The sequence below is a fragment of the Pezoporus wallicus genome, unplaced genomic scaffold, assembly GCF_028554395.1.
Source record: "Pezoporus wallicus isolate ANWC-B61680 ecotype Strahan unplaced genomic scaffold, APGP_CSIRO_Pwel_v1 contig_3952, whole genome shotgun sequence".
In the NCBI taxonomy this organism is placed as follows: Eukaryota; Metazoa; Chordata; class Aves; order Psittaciformes; family Psittacidae; genus Pezoporus; species Pezoporus wallicus.
The window spans coordinates 9,065,420-9,088,762 of NW_026635034.1; the positions used below are offsets into that span (position 1 = coordinate 9,065,420).

Here is a 23,343-nt window from a genome sequence, read left to right on the forward strand (position 1 = left end):
ACTTAGCCACTTACCACCATTAAGTTCATTTCATCCTTAAGATCATCATACCGCTCCTCCAAACGGCTGAACTCATTCAGCAGGTTCTGGTACCGTAAGCGCTCATCATTCAGATCTAGCTCTAGTTGTTTCGTTTCCTCCACTAGTTTCTTTTCCATCGTCTCTGCCATGGAGAACAGGAATCCAAAGTGAGAACTCCACTTCTACCTACTATGCAGTGCATCGATACTGGAGGTACAGGCATGTGTCTGCTCCAGGAACACAGATGGTGAAACAGTTTGCTGTTTGAAGCTGGTGTTTGGTATTTGTGCTTCTTTAGGCAAATATCAAGCCAAATATATGAAAAACCAACACATTATTCTGGTAACCACAGAAGGGTCCAATCAGCCAAGTTAGCTATTCTGCTAATACCTTGCATTAGTAATTCCAGGAGGAAGGAAGGAGGGGCTCTTGCCCAGTGTGGCATCATGTAGAAAACAAAATGTGAAATGCTTTATGCCTCAAGCACACTGACTCTCCTCATCACAGCTGCATCCATCACAGCCTTTGCATCTGTCTACATAGTCACAGCAGCCAGAAGAACTGCTGTAGATTAATTGTTTTAAATATTAGAGCCTCTTTTAAAAAACTGAAACACTTTATAACAGTCATCCTCACCAAAAAGACCCCAAACCCTTAGGACTTCATGGAAATTCAAACAGTAAGTAATTCTGATGCATGTGAGTTCTTAGGACAAAGAAATGAAACCATTAAACTAAACAGGAATGCAAACTACGGCAAATTCGCTCCATCTATGCAGTAGAGTTTTGCTGTACAATGTAATATGAAGTAGAAAACCTGAGTGAAGAGAACAGAACCAACCTGTTATTTCCCTTGCCTGGTCATGGATGCGGCGGTTCAGCTCCTCCTTTTCTGTTTTCAGCAATGTGTTCTGCTCTTTCAACTCTGATACCAGCTACAGAGATAACAAAATATTTGACTCAGAATGCAGATCAGTTTTCACCGGTAGTTCTAACAGCAACAACATCCCTGTTGTAAGAGATCAAATACTTCAACTTCTCTTCAGAGAATGAAATCAGTGAACTAAGTTATGACATCTTCATTTCCCAAATTACATTACTTAAATACGTCCCACTGCAGATTCCCCTGTATGTTCTGCACTCCATTTTTGATCAGATGCCAAAACTGCCTTGAACCTTCAACTCCACAGTATCAGATTTTTCAGTAAAGTCCCAAAGATGCAGCTGATGCCTTGAATAGAAATATTCCTAAAATAGGAACAAATTTGGTAGTTCTGGTGTATATTCCATTGCATTGAGTAACACCATAATCTAACATCTTGCCTCCACCCAAAAGTTGTGCCACTTTAACTGTGGCACATTTATTTCTGATTATGGTTACTATGCATTCACTTTGCTTAGTCAAGTAATATTTTTCCTTATGTTCATCTAATCTTGAAATGTACTTCTGCACATCACATAATGATGGAATGGCTCTTCCAATATCCAAAACTTGCACCACTATCAGCAAGTAACTTGACAGGAAACAACCTGCTTGATATGTTCGTGATTGAAGCGAAGATAAGAAGTTAGTCAAAACGTGTGGAACTAGACTGTTGTCTAGTCATGTCATGTCAACATGCATATGTTTAATAGGCTGATTGTTTAAGGTAGGATATAAGTAGGTACCTTTGAATACTGTGTATGGGACAGATTTCTGATATCTACGTGTAATCTCTCCAGGTAGGCAAAATGATTTTATGAATGCCCTACCTCTGACTAATTGAGGAAGCTTAAGTATTTGGATTTGCAAATACTTTCGATATCAAAATCTTAATAGCTTGAATACATATATTTACATACAAGATACAGATTTGGTATATTCTTTTACCATTGATGTAGTTACTTAGGTATCAAGCCTGTTTAGGATTGAGAGGTATAACATTACTTGAAAATACTGTAGAAATATCATCCACACAACTGAAGCAATTAAGACCGGGCAAAACCTGAGTGGACACCAGGCCCCTATAAATCTTCTCATCCATCTGAGACTGCATACTTGCCTGCTCAGTCTCATGTTTGTACTTGTCTGCCCATTCCTCAATGGTCTTCTTCTCAGACTGAGTTTGGTGCAGCTCCTTCCGGAGCTTGGCAATCTCCTCCTGAAGGCTGAGGACACGGTTGGTTGCATTCTTAGCCTCTTCCTCACTCATCCGAAGCCTTTCCACATCACTACGCAGCTTCTCTGTCTCCGTACTGTATGTGATCTCCAGGCTGCTCAGCTTCTCCATCAGAGATTTGTACTCTTTGTTCTTTGCAAAACACAATACAGACAACACAGCAGCTGTTGGAGAAGCTCTTGTTTATGGGAGCCTTCTAGTCCTCTACAGAATATACCCAGACACAGCAGCAAAAGAGGAGCTTCCCCACTAGTTTTGCAGAATTGCTTAATGAGGTGACAGAACATTCCAGCCCCTAAGCCTGCACACGTTAACATTCCAAACTAAAATCAGACAGAGAGCCCACATACATACATCAAACAGGATCACCTCAACTTCCCCTTAAAACTGAGCAGCTGATGTGCTTCCAATGAAGTACTGACATTAAGGGAGCAGATGTTTTCTCTCAGCGCTGCTGACACGCACAAACAGATGCTTTACTGTTCTAGTTCTACTGTGGCCTCCCTTTCTCTTCTATCAATGCTCTTCAGCAGAAAAGAGAACTGGTACTTTACAACGAAACCGCAATGCATTCTTCTGCGAATGGCCACAGTGCTACTGAGAAAGGTAATACAAGATATCTGAACATGTTCCTGAGGCGAGGGAGCTTTTACCTGCTCATCAATTTTTCGCTGCAGCTGCATGATCTTGTTCTCCAAGCCAATGTGAAGCTTCTTGTAGCGTTCTACAGAGCGGGCCTCTATCTTCAGTTTCTTTAGCTCCCTCTTGGCCATCATGCGCCGGTAACAGCATTGCAAGTAAACAATTGCCTTCAAGGTCCTATGGTAGTGCACTCGAGCCAGCCAGCCTCTTACATGTTTCTGAATAATAATAGACTTGTGCTCCCGGAGCATCTACAGTGAAGAAAAAACACCATAGGGGATATTAGAGTTGCAAACTACACCTGCTCAGTTAAACAGACTGCATAATGAGAGGCGTGAAGATGATGTACACAGAGACACCTTAGCCTGAAAAGAGAAACCTCTGGTGAAGGGTAATAAGAAATGATATGGAATCCATTTAAATAAAAAAGGAGAGAAAAAGAAGACAGGAATAAAGAAGATAACAGGGAATAAAATGAAAAGGAACCAGATGGAGAAACATGGAAAGAAAGAACTAGAGGCACACTGAAGAACCAGGCATTCCTTTATGCTGATGTCAGATCCAAGCTAATTACAAAAATACATGGTACATGAACATCTTAGAATCATTGACATACACAGTGTAGGACTCAACAGTTTAAAACAGCCACACTTGATAAGCAATGCAGCTAGTAGATACTAGAACCCAGAGTCAATTGTAGCAGCTGTTCCAAACAGCAACCTTAGTCCAGCTGCCAGCTGACTGAACTACAGTTCCAGTCAGTATTCCCTACGTATCTTAGACGTGGCAGCAGGGAAAAATCTCCGTTTGTTCTAAACAGAAATTTTATATTGTAATATTTCCAACTTACTCCATGGCAGAAATTTCAACTATAGCTTTGGAGTGTAAAAAAAAAAACAAACAAAAAAGTAATTTTAAAAAAGGTAATTTTATATGAAAACCAGTGCAGAATGCCAGCAACCCCCATCAACCCCCCCATCTGTGTCAGCCACAGACTTCCACTAGGAAAAGTCTACTATTTTTTGGATCCCTCACCCATTGATTCAATGAGAGATCCCCCAGGTGTGAAGCACCTGAGTCCCCGCAGACCACAGCTATGCTCAGAAAGGCTGCCCAAACCCACAAAGCTTCTAGGACTCTGAGAATGTTAGAGTTCACTTAATAAAGCTTCTGCAAATTAAACAATGTATTCTAAAGAACAAAATTACTTAAGATTTTATGTTACTTCTTGGATTTGGTAGTTTAAAGATCATATGCAGCTCACGTTCTTACACTGATTTACCACAAAGCTGGTGAGACAAACCAGTAGGGTAACAACAATTTGGTTTTCTTTTATACTTCTTAGAAAATGAACTGAAATGTGTTAGAAGCATTACATTTACAGAGCAATGAAGTTGAAAGGTCCACTGGCAAAGTGGCAAGATTATAAGACACACACTTTCTCCCTTAGCCTTTATTTCTGAAGAAAAGAGATTTGAAATACCAGCACTCAGTTAAACAGCACATTGAGGTAAGGAAACACCTCTCTCAGAAGTACAGCAAGTTCAAAAGGCAAAGTCCTTGTGACAGCATGTCATGCAGCTAGCACTCCTGCTTCCTTCTTACATGGTTCCCGGAATACTCTTTCAGGTTACCCATGGATGCCTGAGCAGCTCAAATACAAGTAGCTTTCAACAACATTTTCACCCCAAGTTTGAAAGCAGCAAGTCCCATTCAAATACCTCCATCGTGCAGGGCTGGTCCTCATCTGCCAGTGAGTTCTCACACCCACGGAATCCAGTGAGGAACCCCGCCACTCCAGGGTGAGAGGACCAGGAAAGTCACTTAATTTACCAGGTATTTCCCAGGAAAGCTCATGTAAAAGCTATGGAGGAACTCAACTCCTTGCTAAGCTGAGAAGCTCATCACAACATCTTGGGAGAAGCTTTCCCCAGGATGTGTGAAATAGATGATTCAACCATTTCAAATTCCTTGTACTAGCCACGTGCCTGCAACACATGACCTCCCTTCTAACAACAACAACAACAGGTACCTTTCACAATCCTACTGAACAACATATGTACTTTACATTACTTACAGAGTCATGGCTCAGCCCAAGTGTGCTGTCATGGGGCAACCTTTCAGTTTCACTCATTTGCAATCAGCATGAACTTCAGCACAACCGTGTTTACCTTCCCATGGCACGCAGAGCCCGTGCTGCTCTCGCTGGCCATGCCTGTAGCTCAACTTTAATACAATCCATCTTAGGAGGACAATGTATACACAGCACACTGCAGGGGCACTTGTCAGAACTTCACATTTTACCACGGTGAACAATTCACTGCTCAAGGGGGATAAGCCCTTGACAAGCACGTCCACCCACCCCTTACAGGGACCCCTCCAGAAATCTACCATCTCTACTGAGAGAATATAACAGGTTCATAAAACTCTGTCTACAGGACAGATGGGGTGGGTATCACTCATGCGACTAAATTCAGGCACAGACAATCATCTCCTGTTTTCCTAAGGATGGCTTTTAGTCCACATATTGCTGTGACCCACGTCTCGCTTTGTCACATCCGTTATAAATGCATCTTGTATAATCTCACAACCAACATAAAATATCATCTGCAATAATGAAAATGCTAAGAATTCCAATAAAAAGACAAACAGATACCTGCACAAAAGAACAGCCACGTCTTACTACTTAAAAATTCTTATCAGGATTACTTGTTTTCAGACCTTTTAGTTTGTGTTACAATGCTGTAATTTAGACACATTCACATGTGACTAGGTAGGCAAGTTTAATACAAATGGAAAACAAACAGAAGCTTCAAATGTAAAAGAGAAACATGTGGAAGCATTACTTGGCTTTTGGTTATATTCCTCCAATATCTACTTGCTTGGGAAAAAAAACAGAACTCTTCTGGCTAATTTTTCAGTGAAATATAGGCTGCCTTTTGAGCCTTGTTAAAACAATTAGTAGACAGAAGTGCCATGAAACATATTGGCATTTTGTAGTTTAACCACCTGAATCATAATTTTGTTTCCAGCCCTGTAACCACTAATTTTTCAATTGAATTTTCTTTTTTTTTTATCAAGCATAATAAGGAAAATTCTATCAATATCACTAGGACAAGGTTATATCGATTGCTTTTCCAAACAAAACCAACAATATATTAAGCAAACAAACAAGCCCACAGCCATGCTTAAGTTTTAATCTCCTATTTTTGTGTGTATCTCTTTGCTGACATTAATCTCCTTCAGTATCTTCCATCAGCTATTTTGGAACCACTGAAATTAGGGATGGAATAGGAATAGTAGTGCATCACATACATGTATCAATGTGAGCAACACTGATTCAGACTCACAGAGGCACATTCACACAAGGCTATTCTCAGTATTTAAGTACTTCAACACTCTATATAACAAGTGAAAAAGTAAGAAATGCTGTAAATCTCTGCTAGATTCTCCACTGACTGCACTGAAAGTCTAGGTGCGTCCATATCAGATGACAATGTGAATATCTCTAATGACAAGTGCACTGATTGCAGTATCAGATCTTTCTTATTTGCAGGTGCTGCCCTTCATTCCATGCTGTGATATTTTGTTTGCGCATTATGCGTAACAGCACCCACACAAACATTTCAGATTTCCAGGGGAGAAGCACAGCACAGCTTCATCCTGAAAGTGTGTGGAGATGAAGCTAGAGAGAAGAAGTAAACCATGATTTCTTACCATTTGGTACTTGTTCCTAGCCATGTAACCTCTCAAGAGAGCCTGAAGAGCAATAGTAGCAGCTCGCATACATTGGTATCTTTTGCGGACCACATACATGCGCTGGAACTTCTGAATAGTGATGGCAGCCCGTGTTCTCCGGAGGAAATTGGCATAGCTAAGCAAGAAAAAGATTACAACCACCACCTGTAATTATTTCCAGTGCTTGAATGCTATTTTTTTTTTTTTTTTACAACCTGTAACTTTACCCTCTTTCTCAAGAGCCACATTTTCTACTTCCATTTCTTCCTAATGCTGTCAGTGATGCAGCATGTTTACTTGCTATCCTACCATATGGCACTACAATAGCAAATTATGAGAAACCTTGCTAGGTTTTATGGGGCAATGTTTTCACTTCCTCCAAGTACTGTGCTACAGAACTGACAAGATAAACTCAGCTTCTCATCACGTTTTCTCCAGCTTTAAAGCTATTTCCACTATGCTGCTTTTCAGATACTCTCTTAACCTCAAATTGTAGAAAATGTTTGCTTGTTCATGGCCCTCTCAGCAAGACAATTACAAACCATCTTGACAGAAGCCTCTTTCCGAAGGTTGATTCTTACAGTCTTCATAACCACCCACCTTGTCTTTGAACCTGTACTCCTACCCTTTTCTCTGACCCATCCACAGCCATCCCTCAGGAGTCAATCCAAACAAAGGACGTTTATTGATGTATCTCCCTTCACTGCTACACTCTAGATGAGGGATGGCTTTTCCAGCAGGACAGTCAGGCCCAGCTGAGAGGGCACATGGAAACTGGACAATAAGGACTCAGCCAAGAGTGCTGTTTTACCTCACCTGCAACATATCTACTAGTACTACTTGTACTGTTCTCTCGCTAATGACATACTACTCAAAGCATCATACAGTCAGGGTGCTACTGTCCTCTCAGGAAGTTCAAAAGCAGGCAGGACAGACACATTCATATTCAATTTCCTTAATTTTTCTGGAAAACTGTTTCCTCTCAGCCAGTACAGGAAGGAGAGAACAAATGTATCACATTTAAATGTCCTACTTAAAGGGATCTGAATTGAGGCTACTGTGGGTTTTCCCACGAGCATTGCTTACCATCGTGCTTGGTACCCTCTGACATATCTCTGAATGGTGATGGCAGCCTTCCTCATACGCACGTACTTCTTGCGCATCAGCCAGCCTCGGATCGTCTTTTGGATGCGGATGCAGGCAGCTCTCAACTTATCTGCCCTTATTTTTTCCAGATAGGCTACTTGACCAGCCCGGAAAAATATTTTTGTCTTACCAAACTGGTACTTATCCTTGTCCTATTTTCAGAGGTAAAAAGAGGATCAGTTACAGCATAAAATGTTAGAGCATTAAAAAAAGGCATGAAGGGCTAAATGAAAGTACGGTTAGTAAAGAGGCAAAATTATCTGTGTAATATTTCAAGTAAACCTAGACTTAAATTAAGTAGAGGAGGAGAGTATTTTCTCTGTATGATTCTGTTAATAAACTAATAAAACAAGGCCACAAATATGGCCTAATGGAGTAACTGAGATTTTTGCTCACAAAGACTGTAAGAGACGCAGAAGGCTACAGGAGGTGACAAAGGGGCCCAGAGGATGAAAGCAATACAGCCAATGCACATATACAATTTCCTACTTAAATAGTAGATGACACCTTTGAACAGTCCATCTTCAACCGTATTACACAAAAAAAAACAGCTGGGGCTTCAAACGTGTATGCACCATCTACTGCTCCAGGACTAAGTCAGAACAAAGCATCTTGCTGCTGCTCAAACACAGCTGAAATTTCAAAACTAAACCAGAAAGAGAATACTCTGTCACTCCAGGCTGTAGTACTCCTTGGAGGGAAAAACTGAGAATATACCAGAGTACATTGAAAAAAAACTATTTTGTTCATTGTCTGATGTTAAAAGGAACAGCAGTCAAAGAGCTACAGCTTAGGATACACTTAGCACTATACATTAACGCTATAAATGCAGACATATACATATAATACATACATACATACATACATACATAGCTAAGTCCACCCAATGACACAGAATTTAAGGACCTAAGTCCCAGCCTACCTGCACAGTATTTTTTTGTTTCCATAAACATCCTCACACAGACACTGCACTATGGCAAGGTAAGTGCTCTTGCTTTTGTATCTTTAGAAAACTTTGTCTAGTTCTCTTCCTAGCCAGCACTTTTGACTAAGTCTCAGTTCCCCACCTTCTACTGGGAATCGGCTGCAACTCTCTTTGGAACCTGCCTGCCCTCCACTGTTTCATCAGTCCTTAAGAAATCCCAACAAACACATCAGTTCAGGGGCAACGCCAGTGTGGTATGGATGGTGGTGTGGTGGATGGTGGTGTGGATGTCATAGCCTGGGAATGTAGGGCTGCAACTGGGGGTAGGAGGCAAAGCAGGAAGCTGCTGAGGCAGGAGGATAGCCATGGTGCTAAGCAGGGAGACGAGGTTCGAGGATGAAAGGAGTGAAAGAGGCTGACTTCAGTACAGGAGCACAGAGGAGCAATGTGAAAGACACAAACCCCTACACAGACAAAAACACCTCCACATTAGAAAACCTCCAGATAACTATACCTTTCCTAAGGTGTGGTTAATGCACCTTGCCTTTAAGCAAGATAAGGTTCACCCTCAACCCACTCACACTTAAATCACTGTCTTCCTTTCCTGAGATACACTGAGCAATTCTACAGTTTCTGTACTAATAAAATGGGTTAGTACTGCATAGAAGTACTGGAATAGTGTGGCTATGAGCGATGCTGTCTTTACTCCTTCAGATTCCCAATGCTGACAGTACTAAGTCTAGTACCAGAATCAGCTTCTCCAGGACATTTTTACATGTCTGCTTTCGGTCACCAAGGACATCTCTCTGCTTCATCAGAACACGGTAACGGCTGAAGAACTCTTGGTACGTCCACCTGCCCCAAAAACACAGACAGTGTCAGTCACAGCAATGAATAATTCTCTTAAGAAGAACTGCAGGTGAAAGCAGTCTAAAAAGCAGCAAACACACCTGGAGGGGAAGCCAGCTGCACTGATTCGGATGGTCTCCAGAACACCACAAGCTCTCAGCTGCTGCACTGCCCGCTTTTCATCGAATCTACATAGGAATAAAAACAGCTTGTGGTTATGGGACCAGTTTTGCATTACAGGGACCTGTGGCCCTGAGCACACCTAGGACAGGAGTGGCAGAGAGGGGGAACAGGGGTGGGATGGGATGGGTGGTTAACAAGTCTGGCCAGTGCTTCTGCAACTCAGTGACTGTTAACAGAGGACAGCCTGACTGCTGCAGGCTGCTCATCCTGGAGTGCTTCTCACTGGTCTGCCCAATAGCCATGGAGTCTTTGTATGCCTGGACTTTAAACAGGCTTGGGAGAAAAGCTCTAAGCAAGTTCATATACAATAAAAAAGATAAGGAATAAGACACTGGAATCTGCAAAAGCAAATTCTGGCAAATAACTCAAGGAGTGCAAACTGCCAGTCACATTTAAAACAGCTAGCAATAAAAATGCTGGTATTTCTTTTCATATATCACCATAAGCAACAAAAAAGCATCAAGAAGTATTTCTCCCTCTATTAATGTCCAAACTGTAAGTAAAAATGCACAAGTTCATAACAAGAGAAAGGAGACAGATCACTCCTAAGTAAGCAAGGTTCCCCTGCACAGGCTGTATGACCTATACACGAAGCAGCTTACGTGAATGGGAACTTGAAGTCGTTGGGTTTTATACAGCGCACGTAGTGTGGGGTTGTGGCGTTCAGGGTTTCCATCAGCAGGTGAAGAGAGTTTCGAAACTTTGTGAAAAAGAAAAAGGGAAAAATATCAGGGAATAGCCTCAAAGTTTGAGATAACCCCAGGAAGCTGACCTAGGGATATCTGCTTATTTGTAGTAATGCTTTCAGTGATAAACACCACCCTGTTTTTGTTATGGCAATGGACTTTTGTTTCAGATATCATCTTTGGGTGAATTATCTTACAGTAAGACTTCTAAATGTTAGGCTTTACAGCATGTGATGAATTACAAAAACATTGGATAGACAGGGTTATTTTCAGCTTCTGTCTCATCTACCCTTATCTTTGCCTAACCCATCTCTTCATTACGAAACTTCACAGCACATTACTGAATAGCCATTTAATTTTAAATACATTTAAATCAAATTTAAAATCAACAGAGTAGTAAAAAAAAAGTATTAATTTCTTCAGCTCCACTGATCCCAATGTCAGTCCTACTGAAGAAAACCTTGGAAGTCCAGTATCTGAGAGTTTTAGGAGCTTTACTTGAAAAGCAATATCATGACCACAAATATCCAACATACTGCAGCAGATCCTTCTAACCACAGGATATCATATTAGATAAAGAAAGCACATTTTAAGATGTTTTAAACATACTGGTATGGATTTCTTTCTTTCTGCTGAACTCATGATTCTACATCAACCTCTATTTTTACACAGAATATGATAAAAATCACTTTTGTATCAGCTTTCTTTAAAATTAATTAATCAATTAATGTGGTTGGTTGATAGGAGTAGTACGAGAACACCCCTAACACTTCAACTCATAGTTTCAGTCTGACAACAAAACCGTTAGGCCTTTGCAAGCTTTAAGATACTCTCTGTCAGCAAAATCAGAAATTAAAGATAACTGGGCAGGGGTTCCCTTGTATGAATTGCAGAAGACTGGAATTTGCAGCCTGTACCACAAACACATGCCAGGCAGATCGGCATTCTGTGCAGTTGCATAAATATCTATTCCTATTCCCACCCACAGCTTGATAGAACTCCCTCGGGGAAGGTTATAGAGAAATTACAAATACCCAAATCAAACATTCTCTGATTCTCACTCAGCAGTGTGACTAGCTCATGACACTGCACAGACACTGTGCTATTATCTTTGTTGGGGGATTGACAACCAGCCAAGGCAGTGGACAAAGCCCAGGCATTTTTGGTGATTTCATCAGAACTCTGAACACTTGAGAGATGTGGCTGGTTCATCCTCAAGAACTGGCAGGAGACCCTGATACAAAGAACTTGTGCTGCCTGAGAGCTAGTTTATATTCCAGGCTGTCCAATAGTAACATACAAAGAGTTATCCACACAGATCTCCTGGAAGCCCCAGGCAAAAGAAGAATGTCACCACTCACCAGCAAAGTGGTGCAGGCTGGCAAATAGATAAAAAATGAGTACTAAACTGTCAAAAAAGTTCCCCTTGGCTCCTATGTACAGTCCAAGGGACAATCTGTCACATATAAAGCACTGACTGAGGACTTACCATCTTGAGAAAGCATCTGTTAAATCTGTTGAGTGGAAAGCACTGATCTGCATGCTTTTAATAGAATTCTAGGACATATACATAGATATTTTATTTTAGCCCATTGATAACTAGAACCAAGTTGTCTGGGGACTGAACTTCTGATTTGAGTCAGAAAATGTGGCAAGTGATCAAAAGGACCCAGTATAAGAATTTATCAGCACCCAGCACATTAAATCTATTTTGAAAAACATGAGCTTTGGTTTTGGCACCACAGTAAGAACTGTACCCTGACACTGTGGCCCAAAACGTGTTACCAATTAGAGTTACTTGCTCCAAACTGTCAGTCATAATCTGCTGCACTTGTCTCAAAATCACAAGGTATCCCACGAAGCACCAGCACACCTTGAGACATAAAAGACAAAAGGAAGTAGAGGGAGAGATTATCCAATAGAGCTGCATCTTGAAACTCACCTGATGTCCCACAGTTTTCTTATGCTCCTTGCTGGCTTGACCTGGCCTGGCCTTGGCTGGTTTGACAGCCGTTCGAGACAAAGGCACGCGCCCTGAAGGGGTTGCTGATGTGGGACTGATGGCCTTCTCCTCATCCTGGAACAACTCCGGTAGCAGCTTAAACTGGTGTAATAGCAGAAAACATACAGAGGGTAAGAATCCAGAATGTGATTGTACCTGTTCATGCTTAAGGTAGTTAGAATCCAGCCTGTTTTTGCAAGCATGTTTTTGATGAACTCCACATGGGGACAAATGCAAAAAAGCATACAAGCTCCTAGTATAGTGAGTGGGCCACGATTTAATACTAAAAATGTTGTGGGTTTGATCAGTGAGTTTCCTTCTGAAGATAAAATTCTGATTTAAGTTTTTTTTCATAGGGCCAGCAATAGCTTCCGTGTGAAACTGTTAGATACTGACAGCAGCTTCGTAAGCACCAATTGCAATTATACATGGCTGCTTTGATCTAAGAAGGAAACAACAGGGTCCTCTTATATTTCAGTGGTGCTTCAAACTCCTTTGTGTTTGAGAAATATCTAGGACACTGAGTAACCCAGCAGGCAACATATTCCTGCTTTATCACTCTAAATTGAAATAATCAACTTAAAAGAGGAACCACCAACTAAAAAAAACAACCACTAGCCAAATTTATCTGACTGAAGATCTGCTCTCAGGCTATTGGGAGTGGAAGAAAAACCTGAAACACCTTTCCAAATATCACTCAGGGCTTCCAGTTCCCTTTCAATTGCTACAAAATACACCCATATATAATAGCTGCTTTGAAGTAGCTTGTAACTAAAAATAACACCACCAAGTCTTTCTACTGACAACCATAACATGTGAGAAGCATTATGAGTAAGAAAATCTGAACTTCTCTACCTGTCAGTGAATAATCTTTTATCTAGCATCTTGCATTTTCTCCCAAGATAGGAGCATTCAATTTTCAGTACTAGAAAGTGTCTGGGCTAAGTACAACCTAAAGAACAGAAAAATTGGTTTTGCCTTGTAACACTTAGTGAGCACGCACGATACCCAGTGAAACATGCTGCACAACAAAGTGGTGCTTGTGCTCTGCGGCTCTGCCAGATGGGCTAGCAGAAGGCATCAAACACTCCTCAGCAGCATCCAGCATAGCACTCCAGCATAATATAATGACTATGAATGCTGCAAAGGTATCCTAAATACCTGGACTAGAAAAAAGGGAGTTTGACACCTTAGCTTTATCTCACCTGAGCGTGCCAGATTAGGAGCACAATCACTTTAGGTTACCTCTGTAGCTGGTGGAAGAATGACATTTCTAGGGGGTAAATTAGTCTGTCTCCTTATACTCAGCAGAGTTGAGGATGATCAGGCCATCACCACCTCTCATTCAGCTGCCTGTGGTCAGATGGAGTGAGTCACTATGCGCAGGCATCTGAGCTACAGAGCCAAGCCTTTTCATCCCATACAGAAACTTCTTTGAATGCAATATGCTTTGTTGGAAACTCCTGATGCTCTCATACACCAGGGGTGAGGGTGGGAAGGCGTCCTTAGTGTCTCGATGAGGTCTTCTAAGCTACCAGTACCTAAGTCTCATTCCCTTTTTCCAACCCTGGGGAAATCTGTCTGTAAAAATGGGCAAGTGCATTTCAAAGGCCTCATTTTCATAGACACTGCCTTAGCCACTGCATGCAGAAGGAAGGAGCAATGCATGGCCTTCTGCAGCAGAGGTCAACGGGAGAGCATTGCTGAGATCTTCCAGATGGTGAAGGCATTCATGTTTTCATTGGGTTTTGGCTTTCAGTATTTTATCAATTTTCTTTGCTTTGCAGAACACTGGGAGTGTTCAAAGAGAGGGAAAACACTGATCAAAGGGCAGATAATTCACACGGTACAAAACAAGCAAGCCAGCATTTCTTCCCTGTATTTTTTTCCCGACAACTGAACAGCCATGCAGCTAACCGTCTTACAGATCATTTCTTTCAACATAGAGTCACGACAGAAGATTTTAACAATATGCCAGTAGCAAGCATAGAAGCTGAGGACTGTTGTATTCCTTTCATGATACATGCGTGGAAACCAAACTAGTTCAAAGAGGTCCTCTAGGCAGATGTATAGAAAAGGCCAAAATAAACAGCTAAACACTACAGTGCTTGCCAAGAGCAGTGTGTGTCATGCACTTTGGAGAGGAAAGAAGGATTCAAGCTGTATGTGAGAGTGGGCATGGGCAGGATGACAGATGATGCATTCAATTTAGAATTACCTTCTGTTGAATGTGCACAGCAAACCCAAAACACAGCGACAACAAAAAGAAACAAAAATCAGAAATGCAATTTCACTACACTTACTAACCAAGAGGGACTGCTGGAAAATTAAAATGAAACTTTCTTCCGTTGAAAATCTATTTTCTTCACAGTTCATTCTTTTTTTTTCCCTAATGCTAGTTTTGGTAAGATTTACCGTTGGGGAAAACCAGGTTGTTTCTCAGTGTTTAGGCTGAACAGACCCAGCCTACTGAGCCTGCCCAAGCTGTTGCCATGCTCTTATGGCAGCTATGTCCCCACTGTACCTTACTCACTGCCTACATGCCCACAGCACTGCTGCACCTCCCTGCCAGCATCCCAAGGATGCCACCCACCTCCCCTGCCAGCAAGTGACTGCATTCAAACCACGACAACACTTTTCTCTGTGGAAATTTTGATGTGGTTTTTCATTATGTTTTAATCATTTAGCTTCATATATCTGCTCACAATAGGAGCAAAGACGAAAGTGTTGGCTTTCCTGATGGAACAGCGTAATTTTAAACAGCCTGTCCTTCATACCCAGCTTCCTGGGCCATTACAGCCAGCAAATTCCCAACAGCCACCACAGTACAATGTCGAGTTAATTGCCTTTACATTTCAGAAGAGCACAACTAGCATTTCTGCCATTGAAAGAAGCAGACAACACTACCGAAGGTCTGTTCTGTAACATTGCTTCACGCAGTATTTTTCTATTCATTTCTATTCTATTCAGACATGAAGAAGGCAAGCTCCACACATTCTGGTTTGTGTCCTTAGGGTCTATACATTTCATTCCTCTCTCACGTTGCTTGTGGAACAAAACTTGTTTCTCCTCCAGAAATTTTCTGCTCAGGCCATAGGTAAGGAGCTTCTGTCATCACATTACAAAATTAAGGCTTAACTGTTAAGCCTTCTTATACTATTATAGTATGTTAGTCCTTGATGCCTTTACAGAAGATATAGCAAGGTTTTGTGAAAAGTAAAAAAAAAAAAAAACCCAAAATGCCAACAACCACCAAAATAACCACGCAAAAAAAAAAACCAAACACCAAAAATCCTCACCCAAACAAAAAAACCCAAACCAACCAAAAAAACACCCCCTCAAACAGTGAAACCAGTGGCTAAATATAGACTGATTTTACATGGAGAATAAGAAGCTACAGGATTTTCTAAACTCATACAGATATTCAAGTAAAATACAAACTATGTTCAATTTCACTTGATCCAATACCACGAGGAAAGATTTGTTAGGTTTGTATGGAATTTTATATGACCCTTAGTTCAAGGATCCATAACTGCAAAAGAAGGCAAAAAAATGCTTATACCAACCTTACTTGATTTTAGGACCTTAATTTGTTCTTCATAAACTGTGTCTTTATTCTTTTCCAAAAAGCCTTCACATTGATATTCCACCTGAAATCCATCATTTTACCAAAAAAAAAGTATTAAAAGTATTTAATAAGAAAACTTTGCATGGAATTCACCAGTTACAACATTCACATTTAACAAAGATAATTCTTGTGGCTGTTATAAATACCAGCTCCCAAGTGCATCGTTGTTAAATACAGATTTTCTTCAAGGAGAGTGTTTTCCAGTAAAATGTAGAACATTAAAAGATATAGAGATGAATACTGTTACTGCATTATACCAGATATATTTCACTGCTGAGAGATGATTGTGGTAAGTCAGCATGATTGAATGGTTACTGTAAAGGTGAGGACTCAAACTGTGTCTCGAGCATCTCCTTCACTGAAGTTATCACGGCTGCAAAACTGTGAAATCCAGATGCAACTGAGAACAAAGTATCTCATCTCGTTAGCTGAGAGGCAGCACGTGGATCTGCCTGAAGCTTATTATGAAAATGCCTCACTTGTACTCAGAAAGACTATTTTTACCAGAAGCAATAAAAAGCCTGAGTGTTATGACAATAGATAACAATCCTCCATCACAAGGCCATGGAGTCTCCTGAACCAAAGAACAGCCAGAGCTTCAGATAAAAACCTGGTATTTATTTCACTGTCCTAATTCCAGGCCAAACAGAAACCAAAAACTATTGTCACAAATCTATACCTCAGATTTCTCTATTAATTAAGTACGCTAACCCTCAGGAAGTGCCTCACGCTCAGTCTTCAATCTCGTATGAGCGGAAGTGCACACTACAAAATACATGAGCAGACCCTGACAGCAATTTTGCTCTTCAGAGCAGACTGACAGTATCAGCAGCCCCTCTTTCGGTACAGCCATTTATCAGTGCTTGCACAGTGACAATATACCCTGAGATGCAAACCATTTCAAACAGTTCCTGGGAGGAGAAGGCAGCGGATCTCCCCTGGTCTTTCCACAGCTAAATCCCGCTCGGAACACAGCCATTAATGCTCTTACTGCGGGAAATAATGCCACGAGAGGGCAGCAGAATCTGCCTTCTCCCAGAGAAGACACCATCAAGGCTCAGTGGATGCCAACCTGCCAGCTACAGCTTTATTTTTTCCTTCAAGATGTCTGTATGCATTTACGTAAGCACACAGGAAAAGCATAAAAAGCTTAGCATAGACAGCCCATCAGAGCTTAGAGTTTAGTCAATACCTGCTTGGAGCTACTTCTAGCTTTACTTGGCCCTCACTGCTCAAACGAGGAACAGGAAAGCCTTGTTTTCAAATACCAAAGTTTAGCCTAATGAACAGTATACAAAATAATATTAAATCCTTCTTCTTCTCTCATCCACCAAATAAAAGAGAACTCATGAAAACAAACAGTTACAGGGATGTTCTTGCTGCTTTCATTAAGGTGACACTAGATGCAACAAGAACAGGATCCCTCTCCTATGCATAAATTCCAGAACCTGGGAAAAATCAAGGGTTGGCCAATAAAGGCTTCCAAACCCCCATGTCACCGTGTAGAGACCTACTGATAAGAATCCCTGAGTTTTCCAAACTTTTTCTTGGCAAAGCTCGTAACATTCTGAGGCAGCTGCTTTGTTAAACAGGACAACTAAACAGGATCTTAAGTTATATTTCAACCTGAGGAGTTGCTCAGTTTGATGATGCCCTGTGGGAGCTGTACATGCATGCACTCCACTGAGGTACCCCTCGCCTGGCTTCCTAGAAATAGCTGTTCACTGACCAGCAGAGGCGAGGGTAGCAGCAGCACATGATGCTCCAGCGATAAGAAGGGTGTGTTAGCCTCTTTCCTGTTTTTACGTTAAAGTGGAAGCAAAACCATGTAATTTCATTGTTCTTTAGCTAAAACTGCAGTGAGATATATATAGAGATACACAAATGCTTTGTGCATTTCTATAGCGTAACTGGAATGGATACAATTATGCTGTGAATTGCAAATACCCAGGCTGTCATGTTTTGAAAAAGGATGGTTCGTGGTTACAGCATGTGACAGGAGTCAGGAGCTCTTGTTTGTGTTCCTGGCTCTGCACAAGCTCCCAGGTCAAGTTTCTTCTCCCGATCGGGTGTACAGGCAGGCACACATTCTGCAAGAGGCTGAGCAGAGCCAGGGATGCCGCTGTCCAGTTGCTGCCACCCACCCCAAGATGCCCCCCCTAGTCAGCAAGTCCTCACCTTGTCAGCAAAGTGCTTGATGATAAAAGCCTTATTTGACATACGTGGTTTTTCGAAGAGGGCACATTTATTCAGATGAGTATTGTACAGTTTCTGGGCCCAAGTGTCATCCGAGCCTTTTGGCATCTATGGAAGAGAACACACAGCCATTTAAAATGTCTTCAAAACTTTGCAGTAGCAAAAGAAACTAAGAAAATGTGGGACAACACTTAGTGGTTTGCTTTCAAATTCCCAACTCCTTGGATTTCCAGCATGGAAGCCACTAACCAGCTATGCACTTGCCTTTCTAACACTCTGGACTGAAGTAGCCAGCAGTTGGTGTAGTGGCTATGTGACACACTAGACATTGTCACACACTTGAGGGCAGGGATCCAAGACGTATGTTATATCTGACTGCATAGCATCTTAGTGGGTCAGAACTCATCCACCACAGGCAGAGATTTCTTGCAACGCTCTCTGATATACAAGGACCCTCAGCTAGTTTTCCACTGAAGTAGACACCATGTGCCACCCTCTGTACATGGCTTTGCATAATTACAAAGAAGATAAAAGACAAAGGTAAGACATCAAGTAAGAGGTGATTGGAGAAATCTGACAGGAACAAAGACTGCATTTGCTACACTTGGGAAAGGGACAGTTGCCAGAGTCAAAACAAAGGTCAGTCAGAGATCCAGATACATGATGGAGAGGAGAGGGAAAAAAAAACCCATAAGTAAAACCATTTTTTCTCCTCCAGTAATTGCCAATTCTGTTTGTTTGTTCTCCAAATCCTTTCAACAGCAGAGTGTCAAAATGATGGCTGTAAACAGATGACTTTTCCCTGTGAGGCCCCAGAAGCAGGACAGCCGATGACCTCTTTCTCTGTGAAAGCCCGTGTACACACACCTTACATTCCTCATCCAACAGATCCAGAATTCCCATTTTGGCCTCTATGAGGTTGATGCAAGGCTGATTGTCGTAGAAATCAATCAAGGTCCATGGTATTTGTTCCTTCATATATTCTTCTTGCTCTAGCTTAAAGACATGCTACAGGACGAAAAGAAAACAGTTTTCTGTGAAATAACATGCAGAATAAATATATCGAACGCTCACTTGCATTCATCTTGGCACATTAATCCAGGCTGTCAAGTAACACACTGGTTCAACTGAATAAACCCTTTAACAAGTAAGCGTATGAAAAATAAATTAACCTTTTTTCCTGGCCTAAAAACAACAGACTAAATTAAAGCACTCATCCATACTCTTTGCAAATAAAGTCTGTTTCCTCTTATCTTTTCACTGCATTGCTCCACAATTATTATAAACTGTTTTATTAAGAAAAAAAAAACAAAACAAAACAGCACAAACCCCAGAAAAAGCATTAAGTGCAGGAACAGCAACTTATAAAGCAGGATGTGCCGTGCATTTATGATTTCTGAAGTTATGAATACTGCTCTATTTCAAGCAAAACTTCACTATAAATACTTCTGCATTCCCTTGTAAAAGAACAGAGCTCCATTTTCTCTTAAATGGCTGACACACTGCACTAAAATATACTCTTCAGCAAAACGCTGCGAGAGTGACTGTAGGAGTATTAGCACAATAAATCCTTTAAGCAAAATTCTGTGCAAGATTTACCTGGTGCAAAGATCAATCACAATGTAGTTTTAGACTTAATCCAAAATATTAAATCTGCACAGCTGTAATGAAATGTGCATGGATGAATTAAAACTTCAGGAAACAAGAAGGTAAGAAGACACTAAACAGGCAAACTGTGGTCTTAAGAGCACAAGCACTCTTTTTAAACACAAAAAGACTGCTGACTCCAGTTATTTTAAATGATGTTTTACCTCCCATTTGAATTTTAAAGCACACTAACTCCTCTGGCAGGCAGAACAGAGCTCACAGCATACCCCACCAAGCAGCAAAGAGCCATGGTGTGGGTTCAGGGCCCACCTCAAACACCAGTATTCATGGAGCTGGCCTCAGCTGCCTTGAGCTCAGTGCACAAGCCCACAAACACCTCGCAGACAGCAGAGAACTACCCTGACAAAGCAGTTTATCCCTTTTATTTCATTAGCTTAACACCATCCTTTCCAAAGCAGTGCTCCTTAACAGCGCCCGCGGGAGCCATTCCAACCCCGCCGCTTAATGGCTGCGTTACATGCCAAGTTAATTCCTAACTGGAAAGCCAATGGTTGTGTTTCGCTGATGAATCATACCCAAGTCCTGATAGAAAACATAAAACCATTTCTTCACTGTAAAGGAATCAGCAATTACATGGTGAAAAATGTCTTCAGATCCATTTTTCCTTATGGCTGTGTGTGGTCAGGCAGGGGAAGGGTGGCCAGGGAGGCTGTGGAGGCATGACTGGTGGCTGAGCAGTCCCTGAGCAGCCTGCCCTCAGCTGGGCTCAGGCCACCCCAGGCAGCACTTGAAGGTTTGCTGCTTGCCATCAGACACAGAGCTTTAGTTTAAAGCAACTTCCACCCCAGGCACCTGCACAGCAGCCCAATGGGTCCGTGTTCACTGTCACTGGGTTTGGTATCTTGGTGGGGCATCAACACAAAAGCCCTGTCACCCCATCCTTCATGGGACACATGCAACAGCGTGAGAAGGAAGGGAACATAGAGACAATGATCTTCACTAAAGGAGTGAACCCTTACAGTTTGGACAGTGACCAGATTTTTGCCATTGAGCTAAGAAAACTCCTAGATACCTTGCACTTAGCAGCTATGACATCCTGCTTACGGAACTGAAGCCAGCCATGGCATTACCAGCATGGCGAGGGCACACTGGGATCTGGAAAGCCCAGACCCTGCTCCAGCACCCAGCTTACTCCTTGACACACATCCCTGACACCGGGATGAACAACGGCATGAGGGAATCTGGTCCTCCGAGCACACACTGCCATGGAAGTACGCTTGTAAAGAGAGTTCCAAGCTACTCTGGCACTGCAGCACAGCCTAGCAACAGACCTGACATAAATAACTTGCCTCATCATTATGCAGGTAAGATATGTAATTACAAACGTCACAGGGCTGAGGAGAGAGAATGAATCGTGATCTCTCCGGAGGAGGGGAAGAGGCACCTCCTGCACACGTCAGTCGCCAGCTCATGGCTGAAAACCCTCAGAAAACAACTCCAGGAGAGGCAGCACGAGTGACACATTTCCAGCAGCGGAGCCCTGCTCTCTGCTGCCTGTGCACTGGCTCTTGCTGGAGGTGACAGAAACACAGCTAACTCCAACTTCATCCACATGGTGCTCTCATTGACAGGCAATCTCAGGGTCTTAATTGCCAAGCACTGCTTGTGTCTTATAATTGTTAGTGTGATTGGAATTTCAAATAGTCCCAGAGCAGCAGTTAGTCATAAAATCTATTTCTAGGAGATAGTCGATCTCTCTCCATCCCCCAAAGCCCACGGCCAGGACAGCTGGTTAATAGACTGAAGGAATTCATTGTAACCACTGGGGACCCAATTAGCAGAATGGGCTTGGGTGAGGGGAAAGGGAAGAGGAAATGCCAGCCATTTCCTACTTACCATATTGAACTGCTGCTGCAGTTTTTCATTGGCATAGTTGATACAGAACTGTTCAAAGCTGTTGATTTCGAATGTCTCAAATCTAAAATATGCAGATACTCAAAATTACTAGTGCAGTGAAAAAGACAAATTAAATGACTGCATAATTTTAAATTCCCTCCCTCTAGTCAAATTCACTGCATTATTCCAGGCACAAATTGCAGTCAAGCAACAATGCACACAGGGAAATGGCAAAATGCAGTACATGGGTAATTCAGTGATGCTGCCTCCTTAGGCAGGGATGAGGAACGCAGGGAAGGGACTGATGCTCTTGGAGAGCATGTTAGTTATCTTTGTCCTCTCTGGAACTGCCAGCTGGAGGAACCAGGAGATTACTATTTCCTTGTAACCTTCCCCTGCGCAATACATCAAGGAACTACCAACAGCAAAAATCTGAAATCCCACTATAAATGTCAAACATGAAAGCCAAGACAAAGATCTTCATTAGCATGTCAAAACTAAACACCTACTTCCTTCAGCTGGAACGGGCAGCTCCTAAGGGCTTGGGGTTTTTTGTGTAATCCACGCAACACCACATGGTAACGACAAAGATGTCTTCCAGGAAGATAATTATGTAAAAGATGTCATATCACTGACAGAAAGACTCACCCATAAATGTCCAACACTCCAATGAAAGAATGCTGTTTTACAGTAGCGTGAAGGGCTTTGTTCACATGATCTACAATCCAGTTAAAGAGATTCGCATAGATATGTTTGGCAAGTGCATCCCTGGCATTGATGGCATGAAGTTTAGAAATTGGCTTGATGTAGGTTTCGGTGGCAGTTGCAAGTTTCCTATGGCAAAGCCAGTGGGCCATCTCTTCATACTCCACACCCATGAGGTCGCAGAAGATGGTGAGGGGTTCATGCTTGGGCTAACAAAAACAATCTGGTTAGGTATTGAAGCAGTATCACCAATAACACACATGCCATCATGCAATCAGAACTGCCTGCAGTGATCCAACAATAAGCAGCAACAGCACCAAGCCTTCTGCCCACTCACCACATTCACATCACTGCAGTAAATTAGTGATTCAGTTTCCCCAAATGCATTTTGCTATACTTGTGTTCACCAAAAAGCCCCACACAGGGAACCTGCAGCCTTCATAAACATGAACCACCTAGTTTCACAGGGATGGCCTTCGTATTTTGAACTCTTGTAACTGTCCCAGGTTTGAGTGAAGCTAGAGAAATGCAGAAGACATCAGCTGTGTGCTGGGGACAGACTGGACTACAGATCTTGAGTGATGCTCTCATCTGCCTATATACACCCACAGCAGGGCACAAAGTGATGGGCAATAATGGGGCATGACAGCCCAAGCCAAGATCGAAGAGGAGTAAGTGTGGAAGGACTTCTGTGCTCTGGTCTCAGTATTTAACACAGTATTTCCTCAGTGAATTCTGGTGACAAACATTAAGAGATTGGAGCACACAAATTATGTTCTCTAACTCTCAGACTGGACTGTTCAAGTGAAAAAACTGGCCTCTGTTTAACCAGGCAAAATCAATTAGCAAGGCAGTGCAAGGCATTTACCACTCAATGAATTAAGATACTACACCTTGAGACTAACAGGCAAACTGATACATAGAAATCAAATAGGACAGACAGGTCTTTCCTCATAAGGA

The 23,343-nt window shown here is 41.9% G+C and overlaps 1 protein-coding gene across 1 annotated transcript in view; it reads right to left on the bottom strand.

Annotated features, from left to right (window-relative positions):
• MYO5A (myosin VA) overlaps window positions 1-23,343 on the bottom strand; it is a 100,137-nt gene that overhangs the window by 26,607 nt on the left and 50,187 nt on the right. Inside the window, exons 10-24 of the mRNA XM_057397629.1 lie at window positions 22,327-22,592; window positions 21,679-21,760; window positions 19,042-19,182; window positions 18,157-18,282; window positions 15,917-16,000; window positions 12,291-12,452; window positions 10,265-10,362; window positions 9,581-9,667; window positions 9,377-9,485; window positions 7,646-7,857; window positions 6,539-6,695; window positions 2,833-3,072; window positions 2,063-2,311; window positions 862-955; window positions 15-163 (exon numbers count right to left, since the gene is read on the bottom strand). Coding sequence (XP_057253612.1) covers window positions 15-163; window positions 862-955; window positions 2,063-2,311; window positions 2,833-3,072; window positions 6,539-6,695; window positions 7,646-7,857; window positions 9,377-9,485; window positions 9,581-9,667; window positions 10,265-10,362; window positions 12,291-12,452; window positions 15,917-16,000; window positions 18,157-18,282; window positions 19,042-19,182; window positions 21,679-21,760; window positions 22,327-22,592 — 2,256 coding nt within the window. The remainder of the gene's footprint in view (window positions 1-14; window positions 164-861; window positions 956-2,062; window positions 2,312-2,832; window positions 3,073-6,538; window positions 6,696-7,645; window positions 7,858-9,376; window positions 9,486-9,580; window positions 9,668-10,264; window positions 10,363-12,290; window positions 12,453-15,916; window positions 16,001-18,156; window positions 18,283-19,041; window positions 19,183-21,678; window positions 21,761-22,326; window positions 22,593-23,343) is intronic.